This window comes from Pelecanus crispus, chromosome 4 (genome assembly GCF_030463565.1).
Source record: "Pelecanus crispus isolate bPelCri1 chromosome 4, bPelCri1.pri, whole genome shotgun sequence".
Lineage (NCBI taxonomy): Eukaryota > Metazoa > Chordata > Aves > Pelecaniformes > Pelecanidae > Pelecanus > Pelecanus crispus.
In genome coordinates, this window is record NC_134646.1 from 75,668,930 (window position 1) to 75,685,835 (window position 16,906).

Sequence of the window (16,906 nt, forward strand, 5' to 3'; positions counted from 1 at the left end):
GATTCACTGTTACTAGTCATTAGCCACTCTGGGGTCCTGGCTGGATGATTTTCAAACGGCTGATGGAATCAAAGCAAAGGGTGATATACAATGTTAGCAGCCCTGTATAGATGCTGGACTAAGTCTGTCATAACAGATCTCTCCCATTTTTTGATCAAGTGCATATCTGCACTTGTGCAAAGCAGAGTCCGGATTAGCAGCCTCTGCCCTCTCTCTCCCACTTTTCGGTGGTAGCTTCACAAGCCGCAAGGAAGGAGCCGCACCTCCTCCGAGGGCACTGGCCTGTGTCTGGGCTTGCAGGGACCGGCCACCAGATGACACTGTTACCCCTAAGAATTAACTAACACTGGCGCAGGTCCATGAAATTACTCCTCAGAAAAAGGGGATGGAGGAGCCCCCTGCATGTCGGGGGGAGATGGGTGCCTGAGCATCTTTGGGAGTCCGGTGCCCACTCCCTTGGCAGCTGTTACTGAGCATGGACTGTCAGAAAGACAAATTCTGTGTTCACTGCGGGTAAACTGCAGTCATTGATATGCTTTATATGCATTAGTTTTCATTTATTTGCAGATGAACCTGGACCAAAGAATAGCAAATGAGACAATGCATTTCCAACAAGTGCTGACAATTACAAATTGATCCCTGTATTCCAGTTTATCCATCCAAAGTCAATCCTGCTGATTCAGAAATGAAATTAGATAAGGAGTTTGGTTTGCAAGTAGTGGTACAACACCACGATTTTTTAAGTCTAAAATGCTGCCATCATCACTTTGAACTGCTGAAAATGTCACTGTAATAAAAAGCTATACTTCTGCCAAAGTTTCTCTCTCTCTTCCCACCCCCCCCACCCCCCCCACCCCCTTTTTCCACAGTGAACAGTGTGTTCTGTCTGTTCCCTGGAGCAAACTGAAACTATTCCCCATTAACTTTTGGGATGGAAGAGCCCAAGAGTCTCATGGTTCTCCTGTCTGACACACTCATGTCTCTGCTGGGCTTCCTCCTGCCCAGGGCCAAATCCCTTCAGTGCTGCATGACTACTCACAGATTTTTTTGCTCCTGGGTTTCAGGTGGCCCCTGAGACGAAAGCAGTCATGAAGTGGTTGAGGTCTATCCCATTCGTGCTCTCTGCCAGCCTCCATGGAGGTGAGCTGGTTGTGACCTATCCTTACGACTATTCAAGGCATCCTATGGAAGAAAAAATGTTCTCTCCCACACCTGATGAGAAGGTAATAGTGGTTTTGCAGGGTGAGCATATCAGTATGGTTTCCATGTGTGGAACTAGGGAAACTTCTTTTAACAAGTAACAAACTTTGATTTATTTAGATTGTATACATGTGTGTATATATGTGCATGTATGCATTAAATATGTAATAAATCACATGTTTATATATAATGCATGTATATATACATATATATAAAATATAATTTACACACTTATTTAATGTGTTTTAAAATATAGGAATATTTACACACTATTAGCTTGATCGGGAAAGATTTAGTCATGTTTTGTGAGGCCAAACATGATTTGATGAGGCATAGGTTAGGAAAAGCCAGGCTTTTACTGTTTAAAGGATGAAGGCTATGATATTTTTACCACTGATTTCCAGAAGAAAAGGAACCAGCCTGACCAGCAGTGTTATTTTCTGTTGAGATCTGGGGGGGAGGTGGGGGGAAGGCTGGCTGCCATATGGTGGCAGCCTTGTAACATTTATTCCAGGTCGGATGAACAGGAATAGTTTTTCCCTCTCTGTCCCTGGAAAGTTTGCATTTGGGACTCGCTGTAAATCTTCTGTGAAATTTTTTGCCATCTTTCCTATTTCCCTTTGGTTTCCTCAATCTAGTATTCATTGCCAACATGCCCACTAGGAGAACAGCTAGCTTGTCAGCCTTCTAGTGTATGTTAAAATAGTCCCTGGTCTCTTAAGAAAAAGTGGTTCATTATATAATGAACAGCTGTTGAAAATACTCAGAAGTTGATCTTTCACTTGAAGCATCCATTATCTTTGAGCATATCTCTGGACTGACTTCTTCTAAAGTGACAGTTCTCACCAGCACCTATTAATTATTTAAATATTTATGACTCTTAAACATTTTCTATATCAATCCATGTTTTCTGAGCTGTACAATACCTACTGACTATGCATGCATGCTAATGATTTAGCAGTAAAATAGACCAGGCACTGCACGGTAAAAAGTCTATGTAAGAAATGTCTGGCAGGTGGTAATGAAAGCTGCAGAAGCTCTTGGTGAGGACTAGGGGAAATCATAAACCTGTGCACTTCTAGCCCATCACCTGGGCTAGGAGTATCCTGATTTACACGTAGATGGTGGAGGAATATGGCCATGTGTGCCTTAGGAAGCAGTTCTCCTGCGGGATGGAAGGACAGCAGTCCCTCCATCATCTCCAGCCAGGGACAGCACATGAGTTTTGGGTGAAGCACCACAGTCACACGTGCAAAGTGCTCCATCCCAATGCAGTGCACAGCTGGGCAAGCCCTAATGTCATCCCTGGTTTGCGACAGTGTAAGACACAGGACCTCACATCGGCGGCTGCTGCATAGTCAGTGGCTGCAAAGCCTGGGAAGGTAGCTACAAACTTGGAAGTCTAAAACATACAAGGGAGAGCTGGAGATATCCTCAATTAAAACCAATTTTTCAAATGAGTCAGCACAGCAACCTTAACAGAACTAGCCGTATCCCTTTAAATTTTGCCCAGAAAGTTATAAAACCTGTACCTGTGAAGTGACCTGCATTTAAGTAATGTCATCTGCAGCTGCTGCTTCTGGAGAACCTGCATCCTGAAATGTAGCAGCTTGTTTTAGCTGCCATACATTAACCATAACCCTTGTTCTGACCGCTGACCTGTCGAATTTGCCATGCAAGGGGAAATGAGGCAAGTTTGCACCCTTGGCTGCAGCCCAGGGTGAAATGCTGCAGTACAGTTAAAGGCCAGAAATTAAAAAGTCAAATTCTGCAAAGTACATTCAAACCAGGTTGCCCTGTTTGAAAAATGCATGTGGGTGCTGCCACCTCCCTGTGTCGCTCATGGTTGTACGTGTGGTAGCACAAGGATCCAAGATCCAAGTTTAACTTTATTTTTTTAAATCAAGTTCACTTGATTTTGGATTCCTCACTTTCTCTTGCACTACCACCCATGTTCATTCACTTGCACCAGTGGCCAGGCAAAAGCCTTATGCCTCTTGGTGTGAAAGAAGAGAAGAAAGACACGTTCCCTGGAAATAAAACATCTGCAGATGTCTTTGGGAAAGGTGAGGAATGCATTCCTAAGTCACATAGGCACCTTCTCAACTTTTAGCAAATATCTTCCACAGAAGGTTCAGAACTGGAACCCAAATTGTTGTAGAAATTAAAGATATCATGCCTGGCCCCAAACTATTGGCAGTAAAAGTACTTCTTAACATATTTGATTAACATCCATTTCTTTCCAGCAGAACTTTGAAGGCAACGTAATTGTCTGGGCTGAGCAATACTTAGAAACATAGAAACTTAAGGGAGATGCAAAAGCATTTTGTATTAAGTCAGGATTTTTAGCGTCAGGTTGTCAGAAGTGTTTTGGTAAATTGTCTTTACACTTACGTATCAGTCTCCTTCTACCTTTCCTTGGTCACCTACCTGATCCCATAATTGGCTCAGCTTTGTAATTATTAGAAACATTCGTAAATATTAGATCAAAGTTGTCTGCTTGGTCATTTTGGTCTTTATCCTTGATGACAACATCAAGGATAAAATTTTAGGATCACTTCTAAAAATAGGATTTCAGCCACCCAACTTCTTGCACATGTTGTCTTAAGCAATATGCAATGAAACTCATGATGCTGAGTAGTAGGATCTAGTAGCATCTGATAATTGCTGTCATTTCAATATTGAAAACTGAAATTATAGCTTTTGTAGATGAGGTTCAAATAAACAAAAAGGAGAGGGTGGATTTCTGTACAAATTTGGAACAAACATTGGAGAAAAATGGCAAGAACCTGATTCAAAGAAATGGTTTCTGCAGACTGCTGTTGTTTCTTCTGTCTTCACTACATGTACCTGTCACTTTTCCTTTCTGGGTGGTGACTATTCTGCTCTTCATCAGAATCAACACTCTTAGGAAATCAGTAGTGACATCCTCCATGATCACATCCTATCCTTCACTTTTTAGGGATGGTTTCTGCCCCACAGAGAAGCAGCTGTCATTGAGATCAAACTGGCAGGTTGTCCTGTGTGAGTGATAAGTACAAAGCAAATTGACACTGTCTATCTTGAACAGCAGCAGCGAATGCAAGGATCTGGTTGGGCTGAGGCTGGTGTAGGTATTTTTTTAAAGAGCAAAAATAGCAAGAGCTAAAACATAATGGGAAGAGTGTCCTGGTTTCAGCTGGGATAGAGTTAATTTTCTTCCTAGTAGCTGGCATAGTGCTGTGTTTTGGATTTAGGATGAGAGGAATGTTGATAACACACTGAAGTTTTAGTTGTTGCTGAGTACTGCTTATGCTAGTCAAGGACTTGTCAGCTTCCCATGCTCTGCCAGGCGCACAAGAAACTGGGAGGGGGCACAGCCAGGACAGCTGACCCAAACTGGCCAAAGGGCTATTCCATGCCATATGGCATCATGCTCAGTATAGAAACTGGGGGGAGTTGGCCAGGGAGCAGCGATCGCTGCTCGGGAACTGTCTGGGCATCGGTCGGTGGGTGGTGAGCAATTGCATTGTGCATCACTTGCTTTGTATATTATTATTATTATTATAAAATTGTTATTATTATCATTACTATTTTACTTCATTTCAATTATTAAGCTGTTCTTATCTCAACCCAGGAGTGTTTCTCACTCTTACTCCTCTGATTCTCTCCCCCATCCCATCAGGGTAGGGGGAGTGAGCAAGCGGCTGCGTGGTGCTTAGTTGCTGGCTGGGGCTAAACCACGACAGAGAGCTAATTTCAGCTTTAAAACCTGGGACTTGAAGTACAACCAAACAAGCCCTCTACTCCTGCCCCAGACAATAATTTGAAGCCAAGTATCACAAAATCTGCTGGTATTTAATGTTATCTCTGGCTCAATGTATTGGATTGCAGAGAAGGGCCTTGGAGAAGAAGACAAGTGAAAACTTCCTGGCAGAATATCCTTGCACGGAGGCTCACCCCCTCCATCAGCCTCGCGGGCACAGGGCGGCTCATTGTCTGGGCTCGCAACAGCAACAGTTACTAGCAGCAATGCCGGTGTTTACAGTTTGTAAAAGCAAAGGTATTTCAAACCCTTTTGTTACAGATGTTTAAAATGCTGGCTAAAGCCTACGCAGATGCACATCCTGTCATCTCAGACCGATCCGAACTTCGTTGTGGTGGAAATTTTGTGAAACGTGGAGGTATTATAAATGGTGCTGAGTGGTACAGCTTCACTGGAGGTAAAACCACTTTACCATCATATCAAGTGAGGTAAAACCTCTATATGACCTTTATGAGACACAAGGGTTTGAAAGAAATAATTTTATTCATTTCAGTTTGCTTTAGGTCAGACCCCTGCAAAACGTAACCTGTAAAGGATTTAAGTTGCAAAATGTATCTTGGTAACATTTATGTTCAGATACCATAGGATGTATTCAGCCCTGATACGACCTGAGAAAAGTTAACAAGTTATACAAGGGTCAAATTTGTTATTGCATATAATATCATTCTATTCTTAAAATATGAAATGTAGAAATAAATGCTTCATGCTATGCTCTCATTCCTTAGCAGCATGAATTTGAATCCATCCTGCACACTTGGCAAGTGCAGCTTAAATAAACACATTTTCAGGCAAAACTACAACAGAGACAAACATCCCATTCATTTGTGCTTAGGTTGCTAATTTGATTTTCCCAATAACAGTATTTAGTTTTCTTCAAGATTTCTGAAATACTGGCATGGATGAAATATCAGTGTTCATAAAATTTTCAGCAGTGCTTCAGTTCTGTTTTCAAATAGGACTGTAGCTGGATCCCCAAATAATTATGTTGATACTAGGCATTTAGAGAGCTTTGGGGCATGAGTGAGAATTAGGTTTAAATATCTTCAGCTTACATTCTTCTGAAAATTATATCCAATGTCTTTTGTACAGAAACAGTTTTGAACATACTAATGGCAAAAGGTCGTATCTTTGCTAGTGACCCTTGGCAATGACCTCTGATACAGCCGATTATCCAATTACCATGATTAACCAATCCTTATCTCTCTACTGCTACTTCTTGGTCAGGTGAAAAATAATTTTAAATTATGCTTTTTCACCAGAAAGAAGTGTCGTTGTCATTAGTTAATTTGTAGTTGAAACAAGTTGTAGAACTGTGAATTTGTTGAATACTTTTTATGTATTGGCCATGCAGACTCTTTACAATATGTGTATCCACACCCACAGGGATTGCATTCAGCTGACTGCAACAGCAAAACTCCAGTTAAGGGTTAAATGGCTTGTTCATGATCTCTCCTTTTTCTTTTTAAACCTGTAGGTATGGCAGATTTTAATTACCTTCACACAAATTGCTTTGAAGTTACTGTGGAGGTAGGATGCGAAAAGTTTCCTTTGGAGGAAGAGCTGTTCACAATCTGGCATGAAAACAGAGATGCCCTTCTGAATTACATGGAAATGGTACAGCTCTGCTTTTATAGACCTTTGTGCTTATGGTTTTTCTTCTTCATCTTTGTCAGTATTTGCTGCTTTACTGTTCCCTGGTTAGTTATGAATGAGATAGCACCCACTCAATCATCACACTCCACTCGGGACCCCAGTGCCTCAGTTTGTCTAGCAGGACACACAGATAATATTTTACCTACCTTGCAGGAATGATGGAGACTGAGGACTGTAAAGGCCTTGAAAACAGTGAAAAAGGGAATTGCCTGTAAATACTTTGTGCAACATTGTAAATCAACTGTCCAAACTTTAATGCTAGAGAAAACCTACATATTCAGAAAAATATAACTCAGCCTTTCTCTTGAAGAATAAACCAACAAGATCTACTTTCCCGAGAGCTTCTTGGAACTTTTTCCTTTACATATTCCATGTTTGTGGCCCAAACCCTACTGCACAGCAGCAGGAGATTTAGATTCAGCTGAAATGGAGAGGTTTTAAGTATCTTGCTAGAAATGCCATTTCCACACTTTTCAGCTTGATTTCTTGATGAAAGTAGTTAAAAAAGATCTAAGCCTGATCTTCTAAAGGAAAAACTGTAAGTCTGTGAGCATTAACACATGCCATTTAAAAGTCATTTTTAATAATAAGTTTAAGCTCAGCAAAAACAAATACCTCACTGACAATAAGTAAGTGAACACAGAAACAGAAGTTGCTCATCTTCCTCTCAGCCATTAGTAGATTAGCTTTCTGTCATGCCTTATTTTGATAGAGTATGCAGTATTTTAAAATTGTTAGGAGTGTTTTTATGGCCCTTCTAAGCAACCTCTTGCTACTTGTGGTAAGTATTATCATTCAATAAAGTCTACAGCACAGACCACCAAACTCATTTCATTTTACAGCTGTCTGATGAAAATGAGTTTTAGTGAATCCAAATGGAGCTGGGTTAAATCCATATATATTGCAGTTGAAGTCTTGAAGATGTAAAGATTTTTATAGTGTGAGATACTGTAGAAGTCTATGCCGGAAAAGCTTTTTGAGTAAATGCAGGACAGTAAGCAAAACAACTTTGTAGATAAGGATGACTGAATTACTCCCGATAAGGATTAAGTCTGCCATAACCAATTCAAACTTTTCTTATTCTGATATATACCAGGCTGTTTGGTGTGTGTACAAATCTACTTGGCTTAACACGCAGAAGTAGAATTCATTTTCATAAACACTGATCTCTTCTTCCCATCAGAATTGGTATCAAAACACTCTCCCAAATTTACGTGGCACAAACTTGAGGCAAAACCAAAAATAGTATATTTACTAAAGCAAAACAAATCATCATTGTTAAAGAAATTTCAATTTTGTTATTTTTATCCCATCATGTTGTAATTGCAAAATTATTGTTGAAGTTGGATGAGGTCATACTACTTTGAGTATGTCTACACTGTAAATTAAATTTGGGTCTGAGATGACTCTTCTGACCAGATTTACCCACTATCCATATGATAAATCCTCAAGTCCATGCTGAAAAGCAAATTGCAGTGCTTCATCATAATAGTTCTTAAGGGACTTCAAGTCCTTATACTGAGTTGTTCCTAAACCCTCCAGTGAATAGCTCCACTCAGTATGGAATGGCTATTTAACAAGAGAAGTGACAACACAGCCTCACCTTAAATAAAAAACTGCTGTCACTAGACTAGACTTTTTTTTTCTAGCTTCATATTAAGAATTACTGTAAAGTTGGATATTTTAATATTTATTTTTAAACATCTCTATATTCCAACAGGAAAGCAAATATATTTTTCCATTGTTTTGATGCTTTGTTCTTTTTTTATTCTTCTGTGACAAATAATAACGGGGAGGGAAAAATGGGAGGAAGAGAAGGAATGGTAGGGAGAATTGAAGTAAGAAACAGCTCAAGCTGATCATAGCACTTCAGGGAAAAATCAAAATGGGAATTACTTTTCATTTAAAAAGGTCATATAGAGTTTCCAATATAAAATGTTTTCATTTTGGAAGGTTGCAAAAAAAAGAATCTTAAGAAGTTTAATGTTTAAACACTTGATTTTTTTCCTGTTTTGTTTTATTTTATTGAACTTCAAATATAGTGAGCTGTTTGTACACCTCTTTGTATGACAGAATTCACACTGCTCTTCAGTTTGTCACCAAGCACGTTTCTCATCAGCTCAAGCAGCTGGGTTCTGTGCTTGTAGAGAAGGGAAAAAGGATATTATACACACTGCTATCGTGACATTTTGACATGTAGTGAAGTGTAGACAGCAGAGCAATGACAAGTCCCAAGTACCTAAAGAATTCCCTCACCTATTCTTATTCACTGATATTAAATAAGAATATTAACAAATTAATATTTTTATTAAATATTATGTATTGATGAATGTGCATTAGTGTTTTAGAGAATTATTAACAAATATTGTGTTAAAGATTGTACATTAAATAATACTAATATAGAAGTATCCATTTTATTTTATTCTTATGCTTCTGCTCTACTTCAAATTTGTAACTGTGTCTATCATAGGACAGTTCAGTTTTGGTTCTTTAAGCAGCTTGGGACCCTTTTAGATGCAGTCAAAGAAAATGAAAACTGTATATTTCAACTGATACTAAAGACCTTGTTTCCTTGTACAACCCACATTAATTGATTCTACTGCCAGGATGGCAGTGTATAGTTTGATAAGTGGTACTGTCTGAAAGCTAATAATTCTGCTTGATTCTGATTTATTTCACACATCTTTTAGTGCTGCACTTTGAATAGATTAAAGGGCCATTGCTTCATGCTGATTTAACTTCACTCATAGCACCAGTGATGCCTTCTCATTGTGTATAGAACATCAGATTGGTTTTTAAAGACTTTTCATTTTTTTGTGGTTTGGGTCTAGAGCAGACATTCAGAAACAGTCTTTAAGTACTGTGGTCAGATCATGAAGTGCCAGTGATCTGTGCAGAGAAGGGACACCCAATGCAGAGCCACATACCTAGCCCAAAAAAGCTCTTGTTCAGTTTTCCTTTTCCCTCAGCCCCCTTGGAGCTCCCAAAACAGAGGATGTGATCTGAAGGGGCATTAGCACCCGAGAGACTCTATAATGGATTGAACCTCTTGAAAATTGTTTCCTCTCTACAGGGGTTTCCTTGTAGAAGATGAGGACATGGTACTGTAATAAATGACTCCCATCTAACTTTGCTTTGCTTTGCCAGGTTCATCGAGGGATAAAAGGAATTGTGTCTGATAAGTTTGGCAACCCAATAAAAAATGCTCGTATTTCAGTCAGGGGCATCCAGCATGATGTCACCACAGGTAATATTTTTAATTTGAGCTTTTTCCTGGGGCAGGGTGAAAGCACTGAGAGCTTAACCTGCAAAAGTCTGGTCATATTTGATAAAAATGGCACCTTAATGGAGAATTGAAGGCTCAGCTGTGGGTTTGTTTCTAGAATAACAGGAGAGAAGACACATCAAACTGGCTGTTGAGTCTGTCATGTCTCTGGGATGACACAGTCCTTGCTGTTAAAACTTCCACCTGGAATTCCCTGCTGTCCATCAAAGCCAATGTGTCTTCAATGAGATTCAGAAATCCACCTTTATGTTTCATGTTTGGGGAATATGGCAATAGCCCTGCTCAGGGGCTGTAACTCAGCATGCGGAGGCGTGGAGCCCTGATAGAATAAGTTGGTTGAAATACTGTGAGCACGAGGCGTAGACATTAGAGTAGGGTCCACGCTGACTTTAACAACAAGAATAACTGCAGTGATTGAAGGGCAAGCAACCTTTTTTGTTCATGTGGAAAAGCATAAATATATGCAATTTTTGGACAACAGTTATATCAAATGCAAAAAAGTAGAACATTGAATTATGTTCACTTTATACCTGTCACCAGCTAGTAAACATGTATTGAGGCATATGCAACTGTTAATTTTCACAGTCATAAAGTTCTGAGCTTTTAGGCTCTCATTGAAATCAATGCTCTCATTTTATTATTGATTTCAGTGAGAACAGGGTAGGCCATAGGAGTGCAAAATAAAAGACATGAATGGTAACATTTTGCTCTAATGATAGTTGTTGAATCAATTTGGAAAGCCAGAATGGTTTATAATGCAGTGGATGCTTTCCAGCTTTCAAAAAAACTGACATTAGAGGGGATACAATAGTGGAGATGATGCAGATTCTTGAGGCTGGTGGGAGACTGGCATGAATTAGGGTCTTTTTCAAACTTCTTCCCAGACAATGGCTTTCCATTGGCAGTGGACCTTTAAAGAATTAAGAATTAAATAAAAAATGTGTTTACATTGAAGGAAAAAGGAGTATTTGTTCTTGAGTTAGGTGGGGTTAAGAATGTCATATGATTAAAATGTCTTTTAATTTCAGTGTTAAAAAAGACTGAGGAATTCCATGGGAAAATAGCATTAATGCAATATTAACTGAGTTGAGAAACTTACCATTCAAAATAAAGGAAATATAAAATGAAGAAGAAATACTCTGTTTTAAAACTCCCTACTTTTGCCTGCAGGCTCTAACCTTCAGCTGGAGGAAATTTACACCCATTTTACACTAATGGCAATTTATACCAGCTGCAGCTCCAACTCCATAGTCTGACGTGCTATAATGTCTGCAAAGTAACTGAATGTAATATAATAAAAGCAGGGATTTTTTAGCTCCTTAGACATTATATATATATATATATGTACACACACATATATATATATACATTGCAGTCTGGATTCTGCTTTCACTTTCTTTAGTTTCACATAGTTTTAAATTCATTTGCATTCTTTGGAGTAGTTCCTTGTACCCCTGGGAAAGCAGCATGAAGGAAAGCTTCCCTTCCCTGTGACACAGGCACAGCAGTTACTGACATTTTGTATGTGAATTTTACTCCATTAGCTCCCAAAAGCCAGGTTTTCACAGGTGAAGACTCTTCCTGTCATTTAAGACTTTGCATCTGAACTTTTTTCAAAATCTGAATCAAAATCTGAGATGCTTTCAAAACCTGCCCCTTAAATGCTTGTGCTATCTGTGCATGCAGATGTGTGTGAGTATGTAACTATAAAGGACGCAAGACTAAAAACTAAGCTCAGTTTTCTTGTGCCTTTGCCTTTCCTAAGCTGCTGATGGAGACTACTGGCGACTCCTGCCTCCCGGGACATACATAATCAGTGCCCAAGCGGCGGGATACAGTCGGGTTATGAAGAAGGTCACCCTTCCTGCCAGGATGAAACGTGCTGGGCGAGTTGACTTTGTATTGCGACCTGTTGAGGCTTGGCCCAACAAGCTCCTCCGCCAGTCGATGGACGACGTGTACGACCCGTATGACCCGCTGGAACTTTTTGACCCTCACACCCAACACGGGCAGCCCGAGGCTCGAGGGGGGTCACCGCCGGGCAGGGAGAAGCCCTGGTGGTGGTCTTACTTCAGCTCTCTAGACCTGCACAAACCTCTGTGGCTACTTAAGCAGCGCTGAACGGCGTCACGGTGCTCTGCTCACTCAGCGTCACTCGGCTCACTCTGCTGCCCTTCCACCTGACTCCAGATGCCCTCACTGCTCTTGGCAATATTTAAATCTGGTTTATTTGAAAATACAATGTTAATTCAAGCACGCTTACTTCTTTTGTTTTCTCTTCACACACAACTGAGTATGTTCAAATGTTTTTATATATTAAAAACAATGGTGCACACCCATTCAAAGGCCAGGTTTTATGCAGCTTTTTTCTTGGTAATGCTCTGTACTTTAGCCCATGTAGTTAATCATCACGTTCATTATTTATTAGGTTCTAAGTACCTGCAGGAAAATATTCCCGATCCTTTAATGCATTTTTGTACACGTCTTAACACATTAATGACTTTATACAAAAAACAACTTTCAGAAACATTCAGAAAACTCTTTTCTTTCCTATTTTTACATTATTTTAACATATTACATTCAGTTCATTAACTCTTCTAATACAGCTCATAATGATTTCTTTTGAAATCCATTATGTGATATTAGCATTGATTTTGGACAGAAAGTCATTAGGTATTAGGAATTTGGAAATAAATCTGCATCTGAATAAGTAACATGTTCAGTAGGATAGGCTGCTCATAGGCAGGCCAGTATCAATAATAACATATTTTCCCAAGTAAAGTTTCAGAAATTGTCCTTTGAAGTTATACGTGCTAAAAGCATTAAATCTTTACAGTCTTCCTCCTTTGAAACCTCTTGCACCATGAGTAAGCCCATCAAATCAAGAAAAGTGCTTGGAAAGATCCAAGGAGTCTGAATATCCAATCTTTATGATGTTTAAATGTTTATATAATTTGAACAGTTTTTAATCTGTTATGCAAATAGATTTTTAATCTATTACAGAAAAATCGTGGAAAATAATTTTACTGCTGGAAATGTACACATCCTATGATGTAGAAAAATGCATGAGAGAATTTGTGAGGAATTCAGGTTAAAATGTGGCATATTACACTAAGCTTGTTAACATCATGCACTGTTTTGTGCTTATGTACTTGTTAATGAAACTTGTAGCCACCAAAGAAATCATGAACTTCTTTTCAAGCTAGTTGGGTAAAGCTGGGTGAATAGCGGTCTTGCAAGATACTGTACTCTCTCAGACTTCAGATGTAATGTTTTCTTAGGGTGATTCAAAAAATATCCTTAATTTTGATGAAACACATAGGCCTACACTTCCTTTTGGCTTGAACTGGTTAATGAACTCTATATACTCACAGTATTTCCTCATCTAAATGCCACCATGTATGAGTAGGGTGATTGTTTGGAGCTGATGTACTTACTGCAGGAGCTGCTGGATTAGCTGTCTGGATTGCCCTTTGATTTCCAAAAACTTTTTTGCTCATCTTAGGTAAAGAAGCCCACATTGCATGAATCCTATAGTCCATGTGCACATATCTCACACTCTAATTGCTTAAGAAGACCCAAGAGATGAATGATCTTAATTCTGCAACCAGATGCTGCACATGCCTAAGTACCTTATTCCCAGTTGTAATCTGATTGAAGTTAGGAGTCTGTTACTCATGTGCTTGAATGTCTGCAGGTCTGGAGACCATGTAAAAATGAAAGAAAACAATTTCAAAGCATTAACAGAAAGTAATTATATGGGAGTGAATGTACTGCATGCACATGGATAAGTGTTCCTTGCCCAGGCTTGATCAGTTAAAGAAACCCTGAATCCTAAATATGCCAAAGATAAGTGAGCGAGAGATACACCTCCAGACTTTATTTCCAGTAATAGGTATTACTACTGTTTTCTGTGGTCATTTTTTCAAAGCCACCATCCTGTGAAAACAGTGGTAAATCTAACAAAATCAGAACAATACGCCAAATTGCTGGCTATTAGCTGCTCTGTTTATGCACATAATGTCTTGCACACTTAGAAAGATGCTTCCTATAAGTATTTCCTAGATTCTCACAGGGCTGTTTAGAATTTTTTCAAGTAATCATAGTAAACCCAAGCCAGCTGAAATGCAAAACAGAATGACTGTGCAGAAAATCCACTTCTTTCCCCGAGTCCCGAGTTGAAGTAGCAGATGGCAGTCAAGACTGGGGAAAGGTGATTTTCTGGGAAGATTGTAAAGATGTGTTATGTTTGAGAGAATTTGGAATACTAATATTCTATACTACTATACCACTAATAGGAAATCAGTATGATAAAGCAAGTGTAGCCTCCCTGTGTCTCTCTACTTCATCTACAAAAAGAGGTGCCCAGCAGAGAGAAATTTAAGATCAGAATTCTGCTAGTTCACATGCAACAGTCTGTATAGATGGGATGTATTAAAGTGCATTGAAGCAGCTATGAGGCTCTTGGGAAAAGGTATGCCTCAGTCTTCTGGAACTACTTCATTTTTTTTGTAAGATAAAAATCTTCAGTTTTCAGTTCCTTGGAGGTGGAAAAGACTGCCAGAATTCCCTGGGTGGCTCTCAGAAATCCATCTGAGTTTAGATGAGATTTAGGACATCTTTATTGGTGCTTTGAGGTAAAAAAAAAAAAAAAAATAAAAAAGAAAGAAAGAAAGAAGTGGTCAAATAACAATGCAACCAAAATTAGTAACACCTTTCCTTTTTTATTTGAGATGAATATAGATTCAGTTCTATATTTATCTGGGAGAGAAAGTATCAGATTGTGTTTGTATCCTGTACTGGATTACATAAATCTTCAATATTTATTTCAATCAATAAATGTGTGTTTAATAGCAGAGAGTTTTTTTAGGAAAAAAAAAAAACCAAACTCCAAAACAACCCAGTCCACAACTGTAACACGGTTAAAGGGATTGTGAGTGGTGGTGAAATTTAAGCAGCTGTAGGCAGCTCTGTAATTAATGCATGAAAGTGAACTCAGTGATCAGCTCTCTCATGCACCTCTCTGGAAGATGCTCATGTGCAGGGTTTAATGGAATATAGAGTTAGGAGCATACTAAATGCTTTCTGAATAGAAAGAGGGATTGAAATGCTTCAGTGAAACATGCCCTCCTACAGCTGAAGTACGAGTAACATAGGAAAGAAGTGAAAACCAACCAAAGTTCCCTGTCAGTCTCCATCATGCTTAAACGATGACTTACAGACTGGGCTTGGCCTTTCTCCAGTGCTACTTTGGAGTGTGACAGGTTCAGCAGCCAGACGGTGCTGTCAGGAATTATAGTGTGTGTTCATGAGACTCCCTCTCCTTTTAAGTCAGAGTCTACATAATTTTTTTCAATTACCTTCCAACCACATATTGAACAGTATTGATGTATGTGTTTGTAACATCCTCCTTAATAATTAATTTCCTAGTCTCCATGTTCGTTTCAAAGGGGATCTTCTCTGCCATGGAGCCAAACTTTTTCTGCACAAAGCAATCACATTAATAAATGTTCTGACCTGCCAACTGTCCAGACCTCATCGCTCTGCCTGCAATGAATCTTCCCAACAAGTCAAAGCATGCAAATCTAACTAACAACACTGCAAGCATAAAGAGCAAAGAGAAAGCTCTGCTTATGTCATATGTTCAATTTCTTTTACATTTATACTGCAGAAAAAATTCAAGAACACACAAAAAATATCAGGAGATAAATTACAAGTTTTTTGCATGCATTATACCAAAGAAGCTTTGGATCTGTTTGTTCCATTCATAAAAACTTTTTAGATCAAAAATAACAATAATAAACAAAGGCAGAAGAGTTTGCAGCTGTTGACATCTTCATCTCCTGTAACAAAATGATGTTCCAGTCTTGGGCCACCCACGTATAGGAAGGAGCATCTTTATTTTCCTAAAGATAGAGAAGAAAAAAAAAGAAAGGTGTCTTAATCCAATTACCTGAAAACAAAACTTTAAGTGTCAAAATCACTGACTCTTCCTGCTATCATTTTTCATAGTGCTTGTACAGTTCTTCTTTTCATGCCTCAGTTTAGCAACTGAAGGGAAGCACTCCAAAACAACATTGCAGTCTGTTCTGAAGTCCTGTGAACCAGCTGTCGAGCAGAGGTTGCCAAGCTGATGCCATTTCTTTGTGTCCATCACTTTAGTATTGCACTGCAATTCAAAAACAAGCTAGAGATGTCTTTAACCATCACAAAAGCAGCCGTCAAAGTGAGACAAGACTGTATGTCTCTGTGGTGATGTCTACAGACAGACTGGAAGATCTCTGTGATGGGTGGGCAGCCCCCCCCAGCAATGAAGCACTGAAGATTCAGCCTTCAGGAGACGAGGAACACCAGGGAACAGAGCCGTTTGGGTAGCTCGAATTGAAATGTGAGCCGAAGCTGATACACCTTTTTACAAAGCTCCTGTCAGAGGTACTCCCACACTGTCTTCCTTTGCTGTGTACGATCTGCCTTTTGAAGCTACCACAATGTGAAAGGAACGGATGGGGAGGTTGTAGTGTACTTTCCCTGCTGCCTGTCTTCACAGCATGTCAGAGGAGAGATCCCGTTTGACGTTTTTCTTTTCTGACATCCTGTAGTCTCAAGTCATGCTGCCAAAGGGCTTCACTTTGGCTTCCTTGATGGGGCAGCTGGACATCAGCAAGGAGGTGGGATGTTTCCAGCCACCCATCACACACTGGGGACACCAGAAGAGGGCTTCTCTGTCGGGGCTTTTTGGTGGCCATATCGTTTCTGGCTCCAGATCTGCTTAAACGAGTGTGTGATGAATGGGGGATTTCGCCCCAGTTTGGCAGCTCCTCCTGGCTCCCAGGGGCCACCAGTGTCACACTGGTACAGCAGCACTGGTGTCGGCATGGCCACGGTGGTGTAAAGGAAGAGGCTGAGCACCTCTGTGGCACAATGTCAGTAAGCACCTCATTGTAATACTGGGACTGACCCAC

The 16,906-nt window shown here is 39.7% G+C and overlaps 1 protein-coding gene across 1 annotated transcript in view; it reads left to right on the forward strand.

The window, feature by feature from the left end:
* The window catches only part of CPZ (carboxypeptidase Z), a 37,013-nt gene extending 24,948 nt beyond the window's left edge, over window positions 1-12,065 (forward strand). Inside the window, exons 7-11 of the mRNA XM_075709357.1 lie at window positions 1,065-1,223; window positions 5,267-5,402; window positions 6,480-6,619; window positions 9,806-9,905; window positions 11,710-12,065. Coding sequence (XP_075565472.1) covers window positions 1,065-1,223; window positions 5,267-5,402; window positions 6,480-6,619; window positions 9,806-9,905; window positions 11,710-12,065 — 891 coding nt within the window. The remainder of the gene's footprint in view (window positions 1-1,064; window positions 1,224-5,266; window positions 5,403-6,479; window positions 6,620-9,805; window positions 9,906-11,709) is intronic.
* The last annotated feature ends 4,841 nt before the right edge of the window (window positions 12,066-16,906 follow it).